The sequence below is a fragment of the Hermetia illucens genome, chromosome 1 (assembly GCF_905115235.1).
Source record: "Hermetia illucens chromosome 1, iHerIll2.2.curated.20191125, whole genome shotgun sequence".
Lineage (NCBI taxonomy): Eukaryota > Metazoa > Arthropoda > Insecta > Diptera > Stratiomyidae > Hermetia > Hermetia illucens.
Window position 1 is genome coordinate 68,120,695 of NC_051849.1, and position 27,009 is coordinate 68,147,703.

Sequence of the window (27,009 nt, forward strand, 5' to 3'; positions counted from 1 at the left end):
AGTGTACCGTTGCGGTCTTGAATGAAGTGCTTTAACACACTTCAAGGCCCTGGTCCAATTGGATTGTTGCACTATTTTTACTGAAGCCTTTCAATTTCATTTCTGTGTATATTCTATTTCCTTTTTCTTGATTTTCTTCTTTGGATTTTATGACAATTGTATCGATGAAAATAAATATGACGGCGGCATTCCCACTGCAGAATACCACCGAATCGTGATAACCCAAAGTCACCCCATTTGAAATCGCATTTTCAAACTTTTTGGCTATTCTGAAAAGCTGGCAGATTGTTAGTAAGTATCTCTTAGTCATCATTTTGGAATTTAATGGATAAATTTGCTTTTTCTGAAAGTGGTTCTATAGTTGTGATATGCGGTTGACTTTCCATTATTCGTTACTTTCTCTTTATATTATCCATAAAATTTTATGTAGTAATATTGACAAGGGTCGCGGAGGTCCGATTGGTAAGAAACGCACCATCATCATCATCATCATCATCAACGGCGCAACAACCGGTATCCGGTCTAGGCCTGCCTTAATAAGGAACTCCAGACATCCCGGTTTTGCGCCGAGGTCCACCAATTCGATATCCCTAAAAGCTGTCTGGCGTCCTGGCCCACGCCATTGCTCCATCTTAGGCAGGGTCTGCCTCGTCTTCTTTTCCTACCATAGATATTGCCCTTATAGACTTTCCGGGTGGGATCATCTTCATCCATACGGATTAAGTGACCCGCCCACCGTAATCTATTGAGCCGGATTTTATCCACAACCGCACGGTCATGGTATCGCTCATAGATTTCGTCATTGTGTAGGCTACGGAATAGTCCATCCTCATGTAGGGGGCCAAAAATTCTTCGGAGGATTCTTCTCTCGAACGCGGCCAAGAGTTCGCAATTTTTCTTGCTAAGAACCCAAGTTTCCGAGGAATACATGAGGACTGGCAAGATCATAGTCTTGTACAGTAAGAGCTTTGACCCTATGGTGAGACGTTTCGAGCAGTCTTTGTAAGCTGAAATAGGCTCTGTTGGCTGACAACAACCGTGCGCGGATTTCATCATCGTAGTTGTTATCGGTTGTGATTTTCGACCCTAGATAGGAGAAATTGTCAACGGTCTCAAAGTTGTATTCTCCTATCCTTATTCTTGTTCGTGTTTGTGTTTGACCAGTGCGGTTTGATGTTGTTGGTTGATTCGTCTTCGGTGCTGACGTTGCCACCATATATTTTGTCTTGCCTTCATTGATGTGCAGCCCAATATCTCGCGCCGCCTGCTCGATCTGGATGAAGGCAGTTTGTACGTCTCGGGTGGTTCTTTCCATGATGTCGATATCGTCAGCATAGGCCAGTAGTTGGGTGGACTTGAAGAGGATCGTACCTCTTGCATTCACCTCAGCATCACGGATCACTTTCTCGAGGGCCAGGTTAAAGAGGACGCATGATAGCGAATCCCCTTGTCGTAGACCGTTGTTGATGTCGAATGGCCTTGAGAGTGATCCTGCTGCTTTTATCTGGCCTCGCACATTGGTCAGGGTCAGCCTAGTCAGTCTCATTAATTTCGTTGGGATACCGAATTCTCCCATGGCCGTGTACAGTTTTACCCTGGCTATGCTATCATAGGCGGCTTTAAAGTCGATGAACAGATGGTGCAACTATTGTCCATATTCCAACAGTTTTTCCATCGCCTGCCGGAGAGAGAAAATCTGATCTGTTGCTGATTTGCCTGGAGTGAAGCCTCTTTGGTATGGGCCAATGATGTTCTGGGCGTATGGGACTATCCGGCCTAGCAAGATAGTGGAGAATATCTTATAGATGGTACTCAGCAACGTGACGCACCATAGTTCTTGAAAATAGTATGGCCAATTAGAGCCAACAAGTATCAATTACAACAGGCTCATGAGATGACTATGTAAGGAAACGAAGTACCAAGTATCCGACCCGCGTTCCCCAAACAAAGAGCCAAGCAAGCGAGTACTTCAAAATAATAATACTCCTTAGCATTCTAAGATTTTTCCAAAAATTGAAATTTGACAATTCTAACGTCAACCAAAAAACCTTTTAATTGGTCGTCACGTACACAGCAAAAGGTGTAATAAAATAATGTTTGTCATCATCAACTACTTCCCTAAAAGGCCAAAAGTTTACTGAACCAGGAAAACGTATGTGAAGATGTTCTTGAAAAATTGGACATGTTGAATTAGAATTCCATGATAATTTTCCGTAATATTTCAAAAGAAAAAATTATAATCGAGTTTAATTTAAACAATCTTTCGAAGGCAGAATTTATGATATTTATGATAAATAAAATCAAACACAATAATTACGTACATACTGAACAGCGATGTAATCCGCAATATAAAATTGACGATGATGATATCTAAGACTGAAAGTATAAGATCTGATCAAAATTCAAAACCACTTCAAAAGTACAACTTTCACTGCTTTCTCAATTTTAACTTGATATCTTTTGTCGGCATTGTGTCCTTTTCTCTGATTTCATCACTAGGCAGAACGCAGTGAAGTTTCAAAACGTCCTTCATATAATTAAAATGTAATCAAAATATGAAGTCGGAAGCTGAGAAAGCGTATAATATAATACACATATAATTAGTTCATCAAACACAGCATCCTATATTTGAAAAAAATTAATAAGTTAATTCAATCTGGCGAACTTCGGCACTATTACACAATCATTTTTCGCTACGTGAATTTTGTAAATCAATTCATCACATTGCATTGAATGCTGCCAAGTGAATCAAGGTCACTCACTACATTAGTTAATATTGCGTACATCCTTTCAAAATGTGATGAACATCTCGAATACATGATTCTCAGCATAGGGCCTTTATATCAAAATAATATCAATGGAATCTTTGTCTAGTAGTTTGTTGGATCTTCTTCACACATCGTTGCAGAAAGCTACGTGAAACTTGACACTGAACTCCATTTAGTTGCGCATCATCTTCAGTTTGATACTGAGAAACAAAAAGATGTTATCAAGTTTTGAGAGCAAAAAGGTTGCTCGCTTAAGTCTTTCGTTTTATGTAATTTAAAGATACAATTTTTGCTTCTACACAATCAAGTGTTAAATAATTGGTTTACGGAAATCGATTTATTCCTTCTTATGTGCCGTGTTAAACTAATTTCATAAGGTTGGCGAAAACGTGGTAAATTACCGATTTAAAACTAAAACTTCACCCTTACATCAAAAAGCAAACTAACTTATGTGTAAAGAAATTTGAACACCCCAATTCATACTATACTTTGTGCACGGTCTAATATGCACTAGTTCTTGAACACTTACTTTATATAAAAATCCTCACGGTCAACCATTAAACCAAGTGAGCTTCAAAGAAATTTATATTCATCTCAAATTTACCATTTTTTTTGCAGAATGTCAAATTATGTTAAGTAATGAGTTCCTTTTAAACTTGATATTCCAGCAAATACTGGAATACTCGCCCATTTTGAGCTAATGAACCTAAGCCTACAAGCGTGTTAGAATACTTCAATTATTCAGAAAGCAATGTGTTCGGGTTGGCACCATACTCACTCGAGATTATTACTCTGATTCACGCCTAAATCGATTTATATTCGGTATTCAGCACAAAATACAATTCCCTCTGCCACCAGAAAGATTTGGATGCCGTTTTTCGTTAGCAACGGTTATCGCTCTAACCCCTATCAACTATTAGGATTTTTACAGTAAATATGTAGTCTATTATTGCTGAATCCTAGGAAAATTAATGTTTGTTAAATTTCAGGTTCGCATTTTTTAAATTATCTTTTCTTAAATAATTTCTCTGCAGTTTTCTTTTTTATGAAAGAACCAGATAATATCGTGGTCAATACTTAGAAGATTACCCATATTGTTCTTATCTAATTGTCTTCAAACAAAAATGTGCTACGTAGTAGCTAGAAATTATACTGAGGTGCTTTGATTAAAAATAATTATTCAACAAAATTGCATTTATTTCCAGACTCACACCGAACCCTAGCATCATTATACAGTCTTAAAGTTGATTCGCAAGTATTGTGCAATTTGTCGATGTCTCTTGTAGTTTGCAAGTCATTGAAAGTAATTTCAAAGGCTCAGATCGATTACAAAATATTATAACAATAATTGGAAAATCAGTCGAAAAGTCAAATTTATGCTTCTCAATTAGTTACTGTCAATGAAAATTACGGGTAACCTCAAAATCGATAACGTTTAATATCTCCATGCATCAGTAGATCAAGAATTGGGTAGTTCATTTGGAATAATATTCATATGATTAAAATGAATGTAATAATTGCATTGCATAGGTAAATCAGCAGGTGATCAGTTGATTTGTTCAGGTGATGATGACACAGTTATTACCCTTTGTATATATTAGCCCGGATATCGAACAGCATTTTTTTCGTATTGAAATCTGTTGTAACTTAAGCTTAGAAAAATTGAAAAATGATTTCGAACAGTATGGAGCAATTTCAAACCACTATCATTAAATTTGCCTCGTGGGTGAATGCGGGTAGCCTGAAGGACATTCACAGTATAGTAATAGATAGTGTAATTGAGTGATATCTTGTATGTTTCTGCAGATCTTATGATTACAATAGAATCGAAATGATATGAGTATGGTAGCTCCTGTTTATGTTGCCTTATTCCGTTCACTTACCAGAAAAACTTTAATGAAATTTTACACTTACTGACAAAACTTACATACATTTTCTTCCATTGTACTTTCCCGCACTCATAAATTGGTTCAAAGGATTTATAGGCTGAACGACTGATTCTGGATATTTTTCATAGAATAGTTTAATAAGCACTTTATCCAGTAGTTTATATCGCACTGGTTAACAGTATAAATCTTCTTTCCTCGTCTGTTCTTTTCAAGGTTTTGTGAAAAAAACAAAGTCTGTCTATCTGTCTCTCTGTCACACCCTATTTACTCGGAAACGGCTCAACCAATTGTCACGAAACTGTGTGTTCTGTGAAACCGTGTGTTCTGTGCATCCCTTAACATACAGCGGGTCTCATCCTTTTGCACTGGTTGTGCGCCGAAAAGATTAATAGATCTCGTTCTCAGAACCTGACGAACCGAAACATCTGGAAAAATTCAGAAATAACTCCCATTCAGATATCTCCTCAAATAAAATCAATAACAGTATGGATATGATCATATTTTAGAAATTTCGCCTAAAACCCCCTTAAGTTTATTCTAGAAGTACAAAATGTAATGCCGTTAGAAGTAATAATATAATGCAGAATTTTGGAAAGTTTGAAAGAAATCGAACTATTACTAACCGAATTGTGGAAGCACAAAATTTTATATTTCACGTGAATTTATTGTATTCTAAGAGGTGTATGACATCATTATCACTTTATAAGCGAACCCATATGAACGCCGGAAATGGAGTTTGGCCATGCATATGTCAGGGAATATTTTGAATTGGAGATATGTATGCATAGGAAAACGTTAATAGGAAATTTCTCACACAAGATAAACACAAAACCTGTGTACCCGAATAGTCCAGCTTGCAGTATTCCGACTTGTTTTTTTTTTGTTTGTTGTTGTTCAGCTAATTTTTTGTTTGGTATAAAAATCGGAAAAATAACACACCCACTTCGGATCGACTAATCAAAGCACCCGACTTTGGTGGCCCTACTCTGCCCCACTCAAATATTATTTGTTTAGGTAGGGTGGTGAATCGATCTTTTTCAGATTTCCTCGCTCTTACCACCTTAAACAACTCATCAGGTACTCTCATAATGGCAAAGGCAACTGCAAGACATTTTCTTTTAATTTAAGCATCATCTTAATACCAGTCTGCTAGCGTACATTCACCGTGGGTTTTCCAAAGGATCAGTAGCAATTTGAAGCCATTCCAATACTCCATCCTCCCCTCCCTTTCTCCACTCAAGCTATTCCCTAATATTAGAGTTAAGTTCGTACATTCAAAATGTGTTACCAATCGATTGAGATCATGCCTGCTAAAACCAACACTGCTCCGTTTAAAGTTATCCTAAACACACTGCATATCGTCATAGCCATTCCGTGGTAATCCGAATTTATTTAGTTTCGGCTTTATGAGTTGGCCAGAACCTCCATTCGGGCAATACATTCAGCATGGGACACTCCTTCAATTATAAGTAATCTGTGGCTGTGCGTCGTCCCACCGACATTGGTATTGGCACATTCTAGGTGCGGCTCCAGGTATTTAAACAAATAATTATCTTGTCTCCTTCAATTTTCAATTTAATCGTGTTCTTCTTCTCCTTCATTAAGGTCAAGTTACCTCGTCATTCTTACTGCTTTAATTTCGTAGACTCCTGCATCCTCCTAGTGCTTTAGGAGAACAACAACGGCTAGTCTTGAAAAAGGAGGAAACAAAAAGTCCGCTATACATCCCATCCCAAAGTCGCTGATATATACTCTTCAGGCCTAATCGCCCATCTTCTCATCATAACAAACAAATATCTCCAAAATGAACCCAGGAAAACCTATTCCAGCAAAAGCGTTTTTTGATTCGTGGCCAATTGGGGAATTTGGGAGCATTTTTAACATTTAAAGTCAACAATACACAGCTCTTCCCAGAATTGATAGCTTCCCTTGCTAATTCCTTAACTACATTGTTGCCATTGCCATTATACAATAAATAGGAGCCTCTTGTAAATCATATTTTCCAGCAGCCAAGTAGGTTGCCTCGTTATTTGGTTTTTAGACTGGGCGATAAATATTTTTCCTTACAAGTAACCCCCGAAGGTTTCCACTAATAAGTCGAACCTTATATTCATCTACATCAACACCAGTGGTTGATGTGAGTCTCTTCACCCAGCTGCTTAAAACATTTGTTTTTTGTTCATTTATATTCTTCATAGCACTGTAGGCTTCATAGGGTAGTACAGTAGTAGTAGTACCCTACATGGAAAACCGAAGTTATGAAACCACGAAAGGAGCCCCGGACAGGATAGAGTTTAAAACGACGAACCTGGCAACGCAATGAAATTACGATTTGCGCATTTTCTCATGGAATATGCCCTCCCTGTACAAACCGAATGCTGCTCAGCAGCTAGCCAGCTAGCCTTCCAAGAGATGCGATGGACAGGGGCCGGTTTCCTGGAGAAAAGTCACTACAGCGCTGGGAGTCAGCCAAACAAATGAATCCTGCCGTCATCGGCTTTGAAAACATAAGCGAAAGTCTAGGCACTCTGCGTTTGCGAGGCAAATTTAGAAATATAAGCATCAAAAGTGCAAGCCCTTACAGAGGAGACTGCAGAGTTGGAGAAGGATACCCTCTACGAGTCAATTGAGCGGACCCTCGGAGCCTGTCCCAAGTATAATATCAAAATCAGACTTGGAAATTTTAATATTCAAGCAGGGACGGAGCCAGTATTCAGGCGATACGTCGGCTCCCATACCTCACATGAGGATACCATTGATAACGGACTGCGGATTATTCAGTTAGAAGTATCGCACAAAATGGTTATTGCGCTTGTGTCCAATTTCACAAACACACATGGGCCTTTCCAGACGGGACCACTTTCAACGAAATTGACCACGTGTTGATTGAACGCCGCCACCTCTCAGCCTTGATGAATGTCAAAATATATAGGGGAGCCAATATAGACTCGGATCACTATCTTGTTGACATAGTGCTAAGCACTCGAGTTACAACACCACCTATAATCCCTCTGACAATCTGGTGCGACAGAATACTGAAGACATCCAGAACAAAATCCTCGTAACACTTATAAGAGGGAACTGGATGCCGCAATAACCGCAGCTAACAGATGTCCTCCAGTTGACACATCAACAAATGATATTCACAACCACGTGAAGAGCCTTATCATCGATACGGCCACAAACATACTTGGCTCCAGCCGCAAGAAAAGTTGCAACGGCTGGTTCGATGATGAATGTAACCTAGCAACAGAACGAAAAAGTCTGTGAACTCGAAACGGGAGCAACTGTACCAGGAGCGGAAGTTTTACCAACAAGTCAGCAGGAAGATGCTCATCCTGCCGAGACAACCAGAATATCGCCAACTGAAAACGACGGTCAAATGCTATCACCACCAAGCATGGAAGAAACAGTCCGTGCAATTCATCGGCTTAAAAACCATAAATCGCCAGGTGCCGATCGAATTACAGCCGAACTGATTGAATATGGAGGGAAAAAGGGAGATATCACGCAGTGCAGCAATTATGGAGGTATCACATTTCTGAGTACCAACTATAAGGTATTCTCACTATCGTGCTAGGCCAGATAAAAGAAAAGAGAGTAGTTAATCATGTTACAAAATTTGTAGGGCAATATGAAGTAAGTGAATGTTGGGTATGTGTACATATATCCAGAAACGTAAAATATGTATAGAAATATACCCTATGAGCAGTACGTATGTAAAATCCAGTTAAAACGAAATTTATGGAAGATCTCAAATAAGTTTCATAATGTACCTTTCACTTATATTTCATGCTACTTTTCAAAATTATTATAATAAACTTATTTCGCAAATTTAAATCGTTTGTAGTTGAATTTCCACCTTCAAAACTCCCTTTTTCTTCATTATTTATTTAATGTCATGCGTAAAATTGGCTTTCTTGCTATAGTACTCACTTTTCACGCCGAATGTAGATATTTCACCTAAGACCCCTTACCAAAGCTATTTTCAAATAAACGGCTATCATTTGTAGAAACTTATTGTTGAACGCAACCTTATTTCGTGCAATAGTTCATTGCTTTGAAGTAATTAATATTTTTTTCATATATGTAATATGATTGATTGGTTTTCCCATGCCGGGCCAAGGAACTCAATTCAATAAAATTGTCAAACTTATTCTGACGTAGTTGCACCTCTCTCATATTTTCTTATGTAACATTATGGAAATTCAAAGTTTTACTCGATTTATGTAAGTTAATCATTTACTCACCAAAAGACCTCCAGGAGAAGTTGATAGCCCACTAGCGCAGGTGAAATTAGATAAACTCTAGCTCAGAGAATATAGATACCACCAACTTTTCCAACTAAGACGGAGCGAAAGTGAAAGGATGTCCTTATATATACAAACACAATGGTACATTGATGCATTTTATTATAAAATCCACTGCAAGATTATATCTTATTCTACCGCCTTCGACTTATAGAAAGTACGTACAATGTTTAATATAAATATGTACTCGCACTTTTTTCAGTTCATTCAGTTTTGTAAAATTGATATGTGCTTGTTACTTCTTTTGGTCTAATTGGTCAATTTGATATTGCATTGTTTTACTACTTTCTTACTAGTTGAAACAAAATTTCATGATTGGTTTCATATTGATCGTTACGAATCACTTGGACCATCCACTTTTACGCTTCGATGAAATGTGTTTGCATTTCCTGTATTCACCAAGATATATTGTCATTTCCGACATACTGTATACATTCTATATATAGGGGTTGCATTGAGACTTTATTTTTGATTAACTTTGCTCTATACTTGATTTCATTCGAGAATGAAACAATGAGAGTATTCATTGAAATCCAATTTAGAAGCAAGGGAAATGAAAGCCCTGACGAGCAACTTCGGCTAAATTCGTTATTCTGTAAGAAATCCATTTTACTGCATTTACTGAATAAAAAATTGGGTGTCCCCGGCAGAAAAGATTTTACCATTTTTCTTTATAAAAAAAAAATGGTAGATATAAGTACTTCATTATAGCTATAAATTCAAGTGTGTAATATTTTTTTGGATTCATTTAATATATGAGAGAATCCAGAATAGACACTTTAATGTGGTACTGAATTCTACGGCATCTTAGTGAAAGTCAATTCACACAAAAGACACGAATTCTACTTGTTATGACTGCGTTAATAGTAACAAGTTTTATACAAAGCTTTCCAATATCGTGCTCTATACTATGGTTTGTATTACTATAATTTTAAACTCTTAAAATGGGACTACTGGAATTTGCCTATTGCTTTTAAAAAATAACTTCATTTGCGAAACTAGCTTCACTTAGGAATATCCCTATAACTTCTGCACTTTGTAATTAGTCACTTTTGTTCCTTAGAACTTTTATAAAGTATTAATAATTTTATATTTGATACTCCAAATTACTATTTTCGGTAATTTGCCTCTTTAAACTCAGAACTATCCTAGTTAAAAGTTTAAAATTTAGGTGCTTTTCCGGGATTTTTTAAATAAAAAGTACTGAATGAATTGACTGACCTCAGGACTACAACCTTTGGCTATCGAAAGCGGGCTATGATTGGTTTCTCGAATGTGTGCACGCTCCTCGACCATAGCGAGGGTTCTCAGAATGTTCTCTTTCTCGAACTCGAGCATTCCAACAATATAAGTTGCACATTCCGGACCTAAACGAATCAAGATGACGGGACTCTAGAGAGTGCTCCTTTCCGTCTTGCCACACTTATGGCAATGTGCTTTTGTACTCTGGAGAGCCGAGTGGGAGCAGACGGGAATATTTAGCTGCTTCTGGACGCTACTGCAAATCGCGCTCTCCTGAACAGGTTTTGACAGACTTCTGAGTGCAAGATTCCAATCCCGTTTAAGGAGCATCGCAATTGTACAGTACTATGCACCAACGGAGACTTCCGATATAATAGAGAAGGATGCTTTCGGCGAGAAATTATACGCAGTTCAGGGGGGGAGGGCTTCCTAAAGGGAACACTGTGATCGTGATGTGTGGTCTGAATGCCAAGGTGGGCTCAGACAACACCTTGCTCGCACATGTTATGGGGAAAGCACGATCTTAGCGACCGTAACGATAATGGTGTGAAGTTTATAGATTTCTGCAGCTTCCACCGCCTCTGCGTTGGGTTTCACCTTCAGTCTAACTTTACTTGCATCTCTTCCTAATCCAGAGCCATTTGGCCAAGGTCGATGACCTGGTGAGAGATCAAACAAATGCCATCAGCCTAGTCGTCGCATTTGAAAAACCATGTCATGACTTATTGAAACGTCTTCCAAACAAAATAGCATAAAGAACGTCACCAATAACAAGAATAAATAATATCGGTTCCAAGAAACAACGCTAGCGGACTCCCCTGAAATTTTACCTCGATGCAGTAGACATTTCATATAGAATATTGAAGTTCATTGGAATAGTTAATTCTTACATTTTCTATAAATAAGCCCATCATTTTTACATGTCAGCTAACATAATAAGGCATTAATCAACTCTGCAGGTTAGTCAGTTTAAAGTACTGTTACAATAATTCATGTTGAAATTTAAATAGAAAATCAATTTTGAAATTTTTTAAAAATTTAAACAGTTATATCTTCGAAATGATGTTGAGCTTTGCTATTGATAAAATATCCATCTATAAGAAATTTTATGTAGTTTCCAAAAATGGTATCGAATCTGGGATTAAATGATTGACGGATATTGCGATAAAAAGCTTGCGATAAAAAGCTTGATAAAACTAGACTACCCTGGACCAATTTTCTTCAAACAAGCTGTACTATCTACCATTAAAATTTGTACCATCATAAACGGAATACCCGTATAAAATTGATAGACCAGTAGCTTCCTCCAAACTGCAATTTTTATTTTTCAATGTAGATATACATTTCGGGAGCAACTTTAACCCCTTCATCAGTACAAAGCTACTAAAAATAATTGCCATTATACGATTCTTTTATACTTAAATACTAATTATCTAAATAACTTCAAAAAATTAAAAAATTTAAATTATTAACCTGATCACCTATTAATTACCGCGTCGTGTCTTCTCTTAAAATTTCTAGATTTTCCCAAGGGTCCAAGGTTGTCGTTCGGTTTATATGACGCAAGAGCTCAAGATTTTAATGGTATGGGCTTCTTCGACTATGTGCGCTGCCACTGATGATCTTATGCACGGCTTTTGTTTCCGAACGCTTCCTTGATGTGTTTATTAAATCTAGTCGTTATCAGGCGTTTAGTCTGTCCTATGTATATTTTATTAGAGTGGCTGCAAGTTATTCGGTAGATCCCGTTTTTTTCCTCCACTACCAAAGGATCCTTGACGCTTCCCAGTAAATTCCGCAAGGTGGACGATTGGCTCGAACCTACGACTTCCAGTTGAAACTTTTTGATCCAATTCCTGATGTTGTTAAATAGGTAGGAATACAGGATACTTATCCGTCGTTTACGGTATATTTCGAACTTAAGCTGCCCGCTAGATTTGACGATATTTAGACCTAGAAAAGGTAGAGCCCCATCCTTTTCTACCTCTAGTGTAAACTCGATTTTGCGATAAATCTTTTTTATAGAGAGACCAGTCCAGAGTTCCAGTCCAGTTTTATAGAGTTGACCAGTCTCTTCTAACAATCGCAAATACGTCGTCTACATACCTAAACCATACTTCAAGCATTATTCCCCTCGATTCAACATCTTCTTCGATTGATGACATGAACCTTTCAGTGAGTAACGGCGAGAGGGGGTTTCCCATCGCTAAGTAGTTTTGTAGAATCTATCCCGAAACGTAAAATGGTCTTCGTTCTTGCAGAGCCTGGCAAGGTTTGCATAGATACGAACTTTTCTTCCCCATTCTAAGCTAGATCCAAACTGGCTCAGCCATCTCTCGAGTTCGAAAATTGACTTTTTCACTGGCGTGGGGGAAAACAATGCCGTCATATCGAACGACACCATCACCTCGTCCTCACCCATCTTTTCCATGCGTTGAAGCTTCTGTATTAGCCCCTGGGAGTTAGCAACTGACCCTGTATAGTCATTAACTTCAAATACGCTTCGGGAAACCAGGTCTTGGGCCGCACGACAGTGATTTAGATTTACTTTCACAAACTTCAGTCGAACTTACTCTGAATGACTTCCCAAACATAAGGCATTTACCGCTTCCTGCAATGTAGGCGCTCTCGCTATTTTTCGTTTCCATGCAGCACAGATTGGATCAAGCTTTCGCTATGTGGCCAAACCGCAAGCAGCATTTATGCACTGGACCCTGATCTCGCAGCCGACACACTGTCCATCCAGGTATTTAGTCCGATGCAATCGCCTTTTTCATTGCTTCAATAGGAAATCTTGTCAACGATATCTGAGTGCCATTATACACTTTCCTAAGTCATAACACGTTAGCTTCGCTCACGGATTGTAGCGTTATTTGGAAGTGCAGAGCTCCACAGATCTCACACTTCATGGCGACTTCATTCAGGCCCTTGTACTCGATCACCAACGCATTCTTGCTCATTTTGACCGCCTTTGCATTACCTAGTGAACCTATGATTTTCTTCTATAGGGGTTCACCTGCATCTTCATTCACTTTAAGCTCCAATAATAGGTCACTTTTCTGTGTTTCTCGTGACGCGTGACATTTCCACTCAGATCAGTTAGGAAGGTGTCCGCTTTGACTTTACAAAGCAATACGCGTACGTAAGCTCCCCGAATTTTGCCATAACTACCGTGTCCGGTCATGCTATTTTTTGCATTGTTTTTTGATTTTTACTCTAGTTCAGATAGAATCTTCGATGTTTCGATGTTCAGATGAACAGATAACTTTCCGCCTGCTGACTTTCCAGGTTGCGCTGCCATCGGCATCTTCTTTTTCTGCTTTGTTGTTCGTTGGGAAGATTGCAGGATTCCTTTGTTTCTTGCTGCGCATTTCTAGGGTGTCCTTATCATTTTGAAAGACTACTTTATCAAAGAGCTTCTGTCTGTCATTAAGTCCGGCTGTCAATCTGTATGTAATTTCTTTTACATTTATCATTATCAAATGTGTGACAGTGTTATTTTTTTATCTTCACATTTGCAAAGGGTTTATCTGTGTCAATTGTGGCTTCTGCAATTCTAAGTCTACACTGTTTGTCTCACTCAGGGAAGTGGCTAACGAGCACCTAAGCTAATGTTGAAAACCTTCCCCATGTTCGGGGAGCGAATATTAGCCAACACTGAGCAGAACAAGTTAGGAAATTTCGTTGAGCCAGGACCTACTCTAGTAAGAAAACAAATTATCTTACCAAACTCTACTTCTACTGATGAATTTTCACACAGAGCAGAAAATTTCCACAAGATAAATTTAAACCGATAAAGATAATCTAAAATTTGATAAGATTTGGACAAAATTTAATGTGAAACTCTTTAAAGTTCTCTCTGGTATTTTGCCAACAAATAGATTTTCTAGGCTGATTATATTTTTAATCATATTTTGAATTTCACTTTCAGATTTGATAGAAAGAAACTTGTATTAATGAGCTGTTCAGCACGCTCTGTAAATTAATTTATCTTGGTAGAGCTAGTTGAAATCTAAATGAATATTCATTCAAATTTCTTTTAATTATTCAATACACAACGTTTACACGAAAACCATGAACAATCCAACCCAGCAAACTTTAATGTTCGTATATTGCCTTCCGAAGTATTATTAATTTTGTTGATTACGCGTAACCATCTTCAATATGCCATAATAAAAACAACCATTTTCGAGCAAATGTAATTATTATCAATTAACCACATATGCATCATTATGTACAGTGCGGACGGGCAGACAATGCCATCATGAGTTACAAAATCAACAAGCAGAAGAAATCGAACTTTACGCAACTCGGCTGACCACTGCAGTGCCGTAACCAGTGTTTTGAATTCGTTTCAAGAAAGAAGAACTAATTACACTCAATACGATCAACAACGTAGTGTAGGAGGCAACCTGGAAGTAAGACAAAAGCAGTGAACAGAAAAGTACTCGCTCGAGTTCATCTTCAACAAAACCAGTCACAGGTTAATCAATAGCACATTAACTACCCTCCAATGCATCAAATTTCACGCAACCACGAAAAACCAACATGGAAAAGTTAACCGGTGCTAATGCAAATGGAACTAATAACACTTCAGGTGCAAAACAGTAGGATGGAGTGTGCTGTGGTCAACCTGCCTTTAACGAGCAATGAGAAAACCCCAGTTCAAGTCCAGGGACAACTATCTCATTAACATGCCGGCCGGTACTACAGGTATGGCGTTCACGCTGCGTATGTGGGAAGCTGCAGTGAACAATCATCGAATTTACAAGAGTGGTAAATTGATATGATTCAGCCGTGAAAACTGAGTGAGGCCTTTAATTTATGCACATTTTTTTCTTGTTCAAATGCAACTGGAGGCTTGGTCATTGACTGAGGAAGGTATTAATTCATTATTATACTCGGAGACGACAAGTTATGCTAATGGAATAGTCAGTGTAATGGCTGGGAACTTTTTATGAATTTCAATTTCGCAATTCATTCAATGCAAAATAATGCACCTAATATGCATACCCAGCGCATGATAGGGTACCAGCTCTAAGGACGCTATTCACACCATTTAGTGCTTTGTTAATGTAGGCAATCCCAATGTGACCGCGCCTTAGTAACCGCGTAGATAAGATTCATAAATACCTTCAAAGATAAACTATCACCGGATTTTTTCCCTATTGTTTGCCATTTTCAGGGATTGAAGGGATAAGGAGGTAAGAAACAATAGATCCCGTTGTAGTATGAAGTCCGTCGGATAACCGTTTTCGAGATTATTATTATTATTATTCTGTTAAAGGAAAGTCGCACGGCGTCCTTGAAGAACTATTGTGCCCTTTTACTGGTTATAATGTACCTATTGATCATAGTATCTCAAGCAGGCCTATAACCGTTAGGAACTTTAGTATGTTCCCTACTTCCAGATCTTTCAGCTTTGCATCTGGTATTAAGTGTTCTCCCAGATGTCTCGACCTACTTTGCACAACTGTTGGACACTGTCCCATGACGTGTATTGAGGTTTCGTCCTCCTCCTCACAAAACCTGCAGGCAGTGCCCGTAGATATCCCTAGCTTCCCTAGGTGATAGTTCAGCCGACAATTACCAGTGAGAATTCCCACTATGATTCGGAGGTTCTTTTTGGTGAGGTTTAAGCAATCCTTTGTGCACATGGGTTCGTATCCCCCAATAAGCACCCTGGACTGCTCCATCCTTGGCATCCATATCCAGTATAGTTCCCTCAACCGTTCCTCTTCATTTCTTAGATTCATAGCCATGAAACCATTTCCGATTCCACAGAAGGGTTCTGGCCCGTGTAAAGGCGTCCCTGCTCCCCTCTTGGCTAATTCGTCGGCTGCCTCGTTGCCTTCCAACCCAGCATGGCCTGGAACCCAAAATATCCAGACCTTGTTGGACGAGCCGAGTGTATTCAGTCTCTCAAGGCATTCCCATACCAGTTTAGAGTTCACCTGGTTGGACCTAAGTGCCTTGATCGCTGCTTGGCTGTCGGTGAGAATAGCTATGTTCTGCCCCCTGTAGTTCCTTTGCAGATTAAAGGAGGCACATTTGTCTATGGCGTAGACTTCCGCCTGGAATATACTAGTGTACCTGCCCATTGGCTCAAAGTACATTTTCCTTGGACCAATGACACCGGCAGCCGCTCTATCTGCTATGAGGGATCCGTCAGTGTACCAAGTAATCATGGTTTAAGCCGTATGTCGCAGCCACGCTCTCCCAGTTTGCCTTGTTACTCCAACGTGTTTCAAACTTCTTATCGAAGTGAAACATCGTTGTCATGTTATCCCTCGGTATCAGTAATTCGGGATACCGCCTAGAAAGAATATCAATCTTCCTTCGATTTAGGCAGCTCCCCGCCTCACTCATACTACCGGCCATCCTGAATATTGATCTCCTTGCCTGCATCTGTATGTGCAGATGGAGAGGGGTTTATCCCAGAAGGACCTCCAGGGATGCCATTGGACATGCCCTCATTACCCCACTGATACACACGCAAGCCAGTCTTTGGAGCTTATGTAATTCCCTAGCTTGTGCTGTGTGCTGAGTTCGGTTCTTTCTGCCCAGATTACCGCTCCATAGGTAATCATTAACCTTACTATTGCAGTATATATCCAAAGTAGTATCTTCGGGCTGCAACCCCATTTTTTCCTGCTATGGATCTGCAAGTCATCAGAGCCCTCATGGCTTTCCGACAAGTGTTTCCGACATGTGTCTTCCAGAGTAATTTTTGGTCTAGCGTAATTCCCAAATATTTGACCTCTGTTTCTCGTTTCACCTCCATATCATGTAATGTTATGGCTCTCAGGTGATCCAGCTTACGCCTCCTAGTGAATGGTACTATGATGGTTTTGGTTGAATTCATCCGCAGTCCCACCTTCCTGCACCAGGCACTACTAATGCCACCAGTTTGGATTCTATCACATAGGGTATCTTCATATTTGCCCCTACAGATTAAAACAATGTCGTCCGCGTAACCCTGGACTTATATTCCAGTATTTGTTAACACGTTCAGGAGTTCATCCACTACCATACTCCACATCAGCGGCGATAGTACCCCACCCTGTGGACAGCCTTGAGTTATATTCATGATAATAAAATTTGTACCTGTCGATACCTCTATTTGCCTGCGTTCTAGCATTTTGCCCATCCAGAGTGCAGGGTGTTTCCCACTCCTTTGCGGCTCAGGGCATCTTGTGTCTTTGTGTGCGATGTGTTGTCGAATGCTCCTTCGATCTCCAAAAACACGCGCAGTCGCGCATCCCGTAGCACCTCTGTCAGCTGATACAGAGCAGTTTCAGTTGACCGTCCTGCCCGGTAAGCGTGTTGACAGTGATGTATGGGATTACGCTTTAGAACGTTAGTTCTAATATAGTTTTCTATGACCTTCTCCACAGTTTTGAGTATGAACGATGTTAGGCAAATTGGTGTGAAAGATTTAGGGTGAAAAGGATCCTTTTTACCCGCTTTCGGAATAAAGACCACTTTTGCCCGTCTCATGCCCTTGGTATATAACCCAGTACTATGCTCCCCCTTACCACCCTCAGAAGAGACTCTAAGATAATTCCTAGGCCTCTCTGGGTAAGTGCTGGAAAAATGCCATCTACTCCGGGAGATTTCAGTAGTTTAAAAGTTCCCACTGCCCATCTTAGCCTAGCTTCTGAGCATGCCTCTTTTGCTAGTTTCCAGCTCTCCTTCCTTCCCCTTTTATTCGTTGTTGGGGTGTCAGGCAGACTGTTGTCGCCTGCACCGAGGGGTAGGACCCCGGGAAATGAGTTCTGAGAAGCAGGTGTACCCTGTCCTCCTCATTCTCGGTAAATGTCCCATCTTCCTTTTTCAAGCAGACAGACGATATTTCCCCGTCTTTGGCTACAGCCTTGTACAGCCTGATTGTGATCTGTGCAATCCCTTCACAGAATTCCCTGAAGCTGTTTCGTTTCGCTTCCCTGATCGCGTTGCTATACGCAGTCAGTGCATCTTTATACCTCTGTTTTGCCCGGTTAAAGAGTTTTCGTGCCTCTGCTCACATTCTGGCTAGGTTCTTGTTCCACCATGGTACATCCCTTGTCTTAGCCGGACAGCTGGCCTCATATGCGTCAATGACGATTGTGTTGAGGTTTTCCACCACCGTTTCTAATTCCAGTTCGCTCCTGATGTCACCGCCCCCTTGAAGGTGAGCAATGTTGTTGCTCAAGTGCGTTGTGCAGAATTCCCAATCTCCAGGGGTTGCTAATTATTCTTTTTATTTCGGAGTTACCCTCAATGTTGAATCTGATTATTCTGTGATCAGACATTGAGGGTTCATCCGACATCCTCCAATTCCGTTCATTGGGGCATTTCCTAGAATTATATCTAGTACCTCCTATCTGGTGCTGGTCACAAATGTTGAAACGTTCCCTACGTTGTATATTTCTAACTTATTATTTATTATTAATTTTTACATGTAGAATAAGATGCTTTATGACCTCAATAACGATAATTGTATGTAAGTTAACTAAATAGGTCGTTGAAAACGATTAAAAAATAAAAAAGTTAGCACAAATTTAAAAAGTTTAATTTTCTTTACAGGATATCTAAAAAAAATATGGCAACCGCTTTGCGGATATGCCTGAAAATATCTACGTTTTATCAGCTATCCAGCGCGGTATAACAATCTAGGATTTTATTTAAACTCATAGAAAAAACATAACTTCTTATGCTATATGGTATGGTCGTCGAGTGCCGGATGTGAGCGTGTTCGACGAAGTTTATCGAGGACTTCGAGAAACTGGCTCTGTTTCAAGGCAACGTACAGACTTGGGAGGACCACGTGTCATTGATGGCGACGAAGAACATGGCCGTCATCAATGACACATGATGAGATAATGATAATAAGTTCCACTGATATTGTTGCCCATGAGCTGGGACTCTCTCAATGGAAAGTGTGGTTTACAGTACATACAGCGGGCCTATACCCATGCCATTACACGCCGGTACAAGCTATCGAAAGAGGAGATCGCGCGAGAAGGTTGGATTTCTGCAGATTTATGCTAAATGGTATTGTGAAAGACCCGAATTTCCTTAAATTAATATTGTAGACTAATGAATCATAATTTGATAAAGATGGAATTACGAATTACCACAACGCAAACTATTGGTCCCCAAAAGAACAAGGAAATACCAATTAGAAGAGAATAAAGGGATTACAACGTAGATTCAGTTACTTTCTCCCTCATAATTTAAAGGGCGAAGACTACAAAAATTTCCTAAATGATGACCTAGGCGACTTACTGGAGGATCTCCCACTCGATCTACTTCGGGACATGTAGTTTCAGTATGATGGCTGGCCTGCGCATTTCAGGAAAACTGTTAAAGAATGGCTGGACACAAATTATCCCAACAAATGGATTGGACGAAGTGGGCCATTCCCCTGGCCAGCCAAAAGTCCAGACCTAACCCCATGGATTTTTATATATGGGGCACATGAGCCCAATCCAATTTCATCAGTAGAAGTTGTGAGAGGAAGAATAATTATTGCGGCGAATGAAATAAGAAGGACTTTGATAACTGGTGTAGTAAAAATGGACTTCGCAAAAGAGTGCGAAAATGTATGCAAAACAGAGGTGGACATGTTGAACATGAAATTTAGAGGAATTTTATTCGAACATAAAAACTAAATAAATGTTATTTTGTACTCACCTATTGTTTTATTTAGTTATCTAAATTCAAAGAATAAATTAGATTATTTTTAAATCCTATGTAGCATAAGAAGCTAAGTTTTTTCTATGAGTTTAAATAAAACCCTAGAATGTTATATCTCGTTGTATAGCTGATAGAAAATAGATATTTCTAGGCACATCCGCGATGCAGTTGCCATATTTTTTTTGAGATATTCTGTAAAGAAAATTAAACTTTTTAAATTTGTACTAACTTTTTAACTTTCAATCGTCTGTAATGATCTATTTAGTTAACTTACATACAACTGTGGTTATTGAGGTCATAAAGCATCTTATTCTACATGTAAAAATTAAATAATAGTAATAGGAGTCACATATTTCAAAATATCAAATTCAATAGCCCAAAAAACGGCATTTTTATAAACAAATTAAAACTCGAGTATCTCGAAAACGGTTAAATTTTCATAGCGAAATCAGTTAGAAGTGATGGATACTACACGCCCCTAACAGATCTTGGTCGACTTATCCTGTACCCTTGTATCATCATCAACCACGCAACAACCGGTATCCAGTCTTGGCCTGCCTTAATAAGGAATCCAGACATCCCGGTTTTGCGCCGAGGTTCACCAATTCGGTGTCCCTAAAAGCTGTCTCGCATCCTGACCTACACCATGACTCTATTTCAGACAGGGTCTGCCTCGTCTTCTTTTTCTACAATAGATATTGCCCTTATAAACTTTCCGAGCTGGATCATCCTCATCTATACGGATTAAGTGACCCGCCCACCGTAACCTATTGAGCCGGATTTTATCCACAACCTGACGGTCATGGTATCGCTCATAGATTTCGTCGTTATGTAGGCTACGGAATCGTCTATCCTCATGTAGGGGGCCAAACATTCTTCGGAGGATTCTTCTCTCGAACGCGGCCAAGAGTTCGTAATTTTTCTTGCTAAGTTTCCGAGGAATACAAGATCATTGTCTTGTACAGTAAGTAAGAGCTTTGACCCTATGGTGAGACGTTTTTGTAAGCTGAAATAGGCTCTGTTGGCTGCCAACAACCATGCGCGGATTTCATCGTCGTAGCTGTTATCCGTTGTGATTTTCAACCTGAGATAGGAGAAATTATCAACGGTCTCAAAGTTGTAGTCTCCTATCTTTATTCCTCCCGTTTGACCAGTGCGGTTTAATGTTGTTGGTTGATTGGTTTTTGGTACTGACGTTGCCACCATATACTTTGTCTTGCCTTCATTGATATGCGGCTCAAGATCTCGCGCCGCCTGCTCGATCTGGATGAAGACAGTTTGCACGTCGTTCTTCCCATGATGTCAATATCGTCAGCATAAGCCAGTAGTTGGGTGGACTTAAAGAGGATCGTACCTCTTGCATTTACCTCAGCTCACTTTCTCAAGAGCCAGGTTAAAGAGGACGCATGTTCGAAGTTATAGCAGTTCAAACTTATCAATTACACGCGAATTTATCGCATTTTAATCCACGGAAATAAGATGCTGACGTCATAATAGTAAAAAGTAATAATTGACATTCAACTGGAATATTAAAATTACATTTATAACGAATCAACTCTTCAGCCCAGTTCCAATTTTGTGTCAAACAAAACCTTATTAGAATCGATTCGATGTCTGTCTGTCCGTCTGTCTATCAATCTATCACAACCGATTTACTCGGAAACGGCTGAACCAATTGTTACGAAGTTTGGAGACAAGGTGTGGTCTGTGAATTCCTTTATATATAGCAAGTGGCGCCATTTTGTGTTAAGTTTGAGGGAAGGCTCTCCATACATGCGAAAGGACGATGCAAAGTTTTTTTCACAGATTATGGTTTTGGGAGTGTAAAATAAAAGGGCTCGATTAGTGCCTTTTGAAACTGATTTTATTTCTCATATTGGGTGAAACGCAGGCATGTGACGGCTCAAAATGTGAGCCCCCAAAACTCGATCTCGTTCTTAGAACCTATCCAAAAATATGAAAAAATTCACTAAGCATCTATACGAAATCTAGGCCTCAGAGTACATCCCATTACGATATCTGCTCAAATAAAATTAATAATGCCTATTATTATATTTTAGATATTTTCGCGAAAACCTCCTTGATTTTTTCCTAGAAGTACATATTTGGTACAAGTGAAAGGGATAATACAGAGCATAACTTTGGAAAGTTGAATGAAATCGAACTACTATTAATAAAGTTATTGAAGGTCAAAGCTCTGCGTTTCGCGAAAATTTATTGCTCTCTAAAACATGTATGACGTCATCATCATATAAAGCAAACTAATACGAACGGCGAGGGCATTTTAGTTTTCCTTTTTAAGCTTTTTTTAGTTATTTGTATATTAGCATGAATTACTCAAGGCAGACTTGTGTATGTTTGCGGATAGTGTCCCATAGAATAGACATTTGGATACATACCAGTGGATGGCCAATGGTTGTTTATTTAGAATGAGCACAATATTTATGTCGTTGATATGTGTATACATATATATATCTGGAGTTTAGCAATTAATTAAGGAATATTTTGAATTTTTATCTATGTACGAATTGGAAACCATGCATAGAGAGTTCCTCACATAAGACGAACATAAAACCGTCCAGCTTCCGGTATATGGACTTGTTCTTATTTGTAAATTAAATTAATTTTCAAAAACTGAAAAACTCTTTTGTTCATTTCCAGAATAAAATATGCATATTTCTGTTGATGGTTTTGGTGAGCGGTCAACTCGAATCAGAAGAATTCGCTTCCGATACTCTTGGAGCAGATAGCCAAGAGATCTACAGATATGTAAAACTGCCTGCAAAGAGCAGCAAACATATTTCTCCATTAGAGGTAAGACATAATTTCCACCATCGAATATTTTGTAATATTTCAAAATTTTCAGTACGATGAAGACTACGAATTCGAATTTCAACCAGCTTCCAAATCCTCACGTCCAATTTACTTATCAAAAGCGAAAGCACCCAAATCTGTCTTCTCGCCAAACCCTAAATTCTCATCCTTTGCAAGCCATCGTTCACTCAATCCACGATACAAAAACGTTTTCTTCAAGCAGCCATCCACATTCAAAAAACACCAGCAACTATACAAACCCGTTCATCCGAATTTCCACACCGATTTAGAGACGATGAAACTCCCGTTGGCCGAGAGTGAATTCATTGCGATAAGAAACCCAAATCCTCATGATTTCAAAGGAAATTTCAAACTCCAGGACGTGCCCAACCTGTATTCTCTCCACAGGGAATTCCTAGAGTCAGCATCGCCAAAACAGATCCTAAACTACTATGAAGATCAACAGAAAGAAGATGACGAAAAACTTGAGTTACAACTCCTGAACGACCCCAGCCCTCAAGCAAAAGCGAAATACCAACAATTCTTGAAATCCAAAGAGGACGAAAGAATCGAGAAAGAATATCTTGAGGAGCTAGTAAAGAAAGACAGACAGCCTGGTACCAGCTACGATCCCGTCAGAGTTGAACCACCTGAGTTCATCAAGAAGCCCGAAACTCCTGGATTAAGACACTATCGAACATTAAATACGGACCCAAGTGCATACGAGTTTGAAGTAACATTCTCGTAGACCCAGACACTTTACTTGCGGAAATACTAATTAAGTATTACTTCGATATATTGAACGTTTCAATTGGAAACTATAATTTATTGTAACGATAACGATAGACATTATAAGTATGGTACAATGTGTAAATAAGCTTCTGCCGCTGGATAAAAGTATTTTTTAAAAAGATAGAAAGAAAATGTTGTTTATATTATTGAACTACGAAAATACTAGCAAAAAGGATATAAAAAGCTTTTAGAGATCCCCATGAAAAGTAACCCTGCCTCAGGTCAATTTGTGAACTTTCCGAATTTCATGTTTGTCAATTGGCCACTGGACATTCTCCTTTCTCGGATTTTGTTCGTAAAAACCAAAGCAAGTTTTCAGACGCAATCAAAATGAAATCAGATATCATCGTATTGGTCGTTGGATAAAGAGGAACAATCCCATTTGATCGATAATCCTTAAAGAAATATAGGGCCCGGCGCCAGAATTTCCCAAGAGGGATTCAAACTCGTTTTATACACGAAGCAAATTTTGTACATAAAATCTTATTGGAATCATCATCTATGAGACCCTAGTAGAGGAAGAGGTTAAACTATCAACCCCTGCCCTCCCCTTGCAGACGGGTGTGATGCAATGTGCATCATTGAGTGTACAGTGGAACGTATGTTACCTTGAGCAGTGAGATTTGAGCCTACTGGATTACTTTCGTTTGTGTCTGTTTCAGTTACAAGTTTTTATCTACTTCATTTCATGAAAAGTTGTGTTTTATCGCGGAAAATTTATTTAATCATACATACAGTTCTTTGCAGGTTACTTTCCAGCTTCTTCAGTAAGTTTTCAACTGGTAGTTGTTGCCAGTTATGCTATCAAAGGAGGTAACTAGCCTTTGAGATACTGTATATGTATGTCTGAATAAACTTTCGTCTGATCTAAAAAACCTCAATAACAATTTTTTCTACGTTACAGCTTTGGTTATCCTTTTCATAAACAACCTATCAATCGTACTCCTCAAGTATCGATCTTCAGCTGGCCTGGTAAAGTCCGGATCCTGGAGAATCGGATTATTTATGAGTATAAATGCTTCTGACGAAAGACTGCTACCATTTTTTTTACTTCAGTCCATATCTCTTCGAATTTAACATATGCTCCATGATATTTTCCATTGTTAAGTTTTACTCGGTTGTAGTTTCTTGTTCAGTCGCTTGAACAATGAACTTCGGACATTGAAATAAAACCTCTACAATGTTGTGTCAGGATAGCTAAGTGGTTAGAGCGCAGGGCTTCGTACGGAAGGTCGCGGTTCAAATCTCACTGGCGCAGTGGAATTTGTATCGTGATTTGACGTCATGATAAGACGTCAGCTGTGAATAAGTACCTGAGTCAAATCGGGGTAATAATCTCGGGCGAGCGCAATGCTGACCACATTGCCTCCTACAGTCTACTGTAGTGTACCGTTACGGTCTTGAATGAAGTGCTCTAACACACTTCAAGGCCCTGATCCAACATGGATTGTTGCGCCAACGATTATTATTATTATTAATGCTTAACCACTTTGGACAATATGACGAATCGTTATGCTCAAATCGATAGAGGTATGTCCGATCAACAGCTGTGTTAGATTCAAACATACTTCGCAATGGCGTCACCCAATCCATTCCAAAATATCCCATTTGATTCTGTAGATCCAGCGCCAATTTCAGCCTCCTTTCATCTGTAGCTGGCAGATAATTCTCCGATCGTTTACGCTCGATCATAAAGACGTTGTACTTCTTGCAACAGATTACCAATTAGGATCATCCCTACTGTCACTCAGGCCACTTCGTCCAATATTGTTCGTCAATCGCATCATATTCGAAGTTCTAAGTGCGGACAGTGTAAGGCCATATACAGCTCCAACTTTTCTTCTGTTTAGTTTCACTTTTAGTGCATCTGCCAACAGTGGTCTGAATATAGTAGAATCAAACTGACCACTTTTAAATCAATGAGACGACAGCTCTTTTAATTTGTAGCATTCACGGAATCAGTGCTCTGGTGTCATATACCTTCGTACCTGCTCATTCCACATGCAATTTAAAATTTAGCCTCTCGTGGATCATTACGCTTAAATACTTCAACACAGGCAAGGAATGTATGGTTTGCGTTCAAACTTTAATCTTTATTGACGTGTACTTACTCGACTTAGTGATAAGCACTGGTAGTTATCAATGGCAGCTCCGAGGAGCCTAATTGGCGCTGTGGTGCGCCGTTTTGATTCCACAAACTCCATAACTGCTGTGATAAGAGCAAGGTTTCAATCCTGCACAGGTTAAAAACGGAGCAGTCATCTTGACTAAAAAGGGGATTCCGACCCTGCGTCTCATATCGATCGAGGAGTCGCTAATCGAGTCAAAACCAACGATGAGCATTTTCGAGCAAGTGAAAGCAGCAGCGGGTAAGGCTGCAGCTAGAGTTTCGGTTTTAAACCGGCAAATAGCAAATATTGGAGGTCCTACGTCTATCAGGCGACTTCCCCTGTCGAGTTCTTCTCTCCAGATAACAGTGACGAGGAGATGCTGAAGAACGCTGACAGGTGGATTCATCTTGCGCATTATGTTCGGGTTCTTCTCATTGCAAAGAAGATACAGCTCGACTGTATGGCAGGGGGTTCTTTGAAACAGCAATTCCCTTCTTCCTCTCCCCTCCCGTTAGTGAAAGGAATTCCCTAATTTGAAGGCTCCGCAAAGCAGGAGAGCTTAGGTTCCAGGCTAGTTTTCTGACGATGGGGAGGTGTTAAGTTGATAGTCCGAAGGAATACCATTGTGGGCGTCCAACTCTCCGTGCCTACCCCAAAAAAAAACCACAGCTTTCTACATCCAGAGAACCATCCTCGGTCGAAGACCCCATTTCTTCACAAAGGTCCTCTTGCATACATAGGAGACTATACTGGCCTTTTTAAACTGCAATTCTATGTTCTCTAATTTACCTTCGAATCCAGGATTACACCCAGATACTTTATATTGGAGGAAGAGTCAATCTTTGTTCATTCAGCCGCGGTGGGTGGAATTCGGATATCCTTGCCTTGGTGGTGAATAACATCAGTTTTGCTTCCATTTATGCCGAACCCGCATCTTGCACCTTTCACAACGCTCCTTCCATGATGTCACTTATAATAGAGGCAAAACATCCCTGACACCAATGTCATTTATCAGCATACGACACCACCTTCACCCCGCTCCTATCAAATGTCCCTGAAATTTCGCTGAGATGACGCCACCCTGGGCAATGCTATGGTCAAGTGGCTACCTCCCAGATCCGACTAAATTATCCTAGCTCTTAGCATGGATATTATCCAATTCGGGAGATACCCCTCCAAACTAATACTGGTCCATGCTTCCTTGATTTCGTTGGTATTAACATCGTTGAATGCTCCCTCCATATCCAGGACAGCAGCAAGAGTATACTGCTTGTACTGCAGTAACCGCTTAACCGTACCAATTACCTCGTGAAGAGCAATTTATGTGGATTTACCTTTTGGGTAGACGTGCTGGGACAAAAAAAGGTGTTCTCTGGATAATCGTTTTTGAGTAGATGTCCAA

At 39.5% G+C, this 27,009-nt stretch overlaps 1 protein-coding gene across 1 annotated transcript in view; it reads left to right on the forward strand.

Annotated features, from left to right (window-relative positions):
- Positions 1-23,610, forward strand: part of LOC119647090 — a 52,350-nt gene extending 28,740 nt beyond the window's left edge. The window contains exons 3-4 of the mRNA XM_038047862.1: positions 22,552-22,704; positions 22,757-23,610. Coding sequence (XP_037903790.1) covers positions 22,552-22,704; positions 22,757-23,452 — 849 coding nt within the window. The 3' untranslated portion in view covers positions 23,453-23,610. The remainder of the gene's footprint in view (positions 1-22,551; positions 22,705-22,756) is intronic.
- Positions 23,611-27,009: the final 3,399 nt, after the last annotated feature.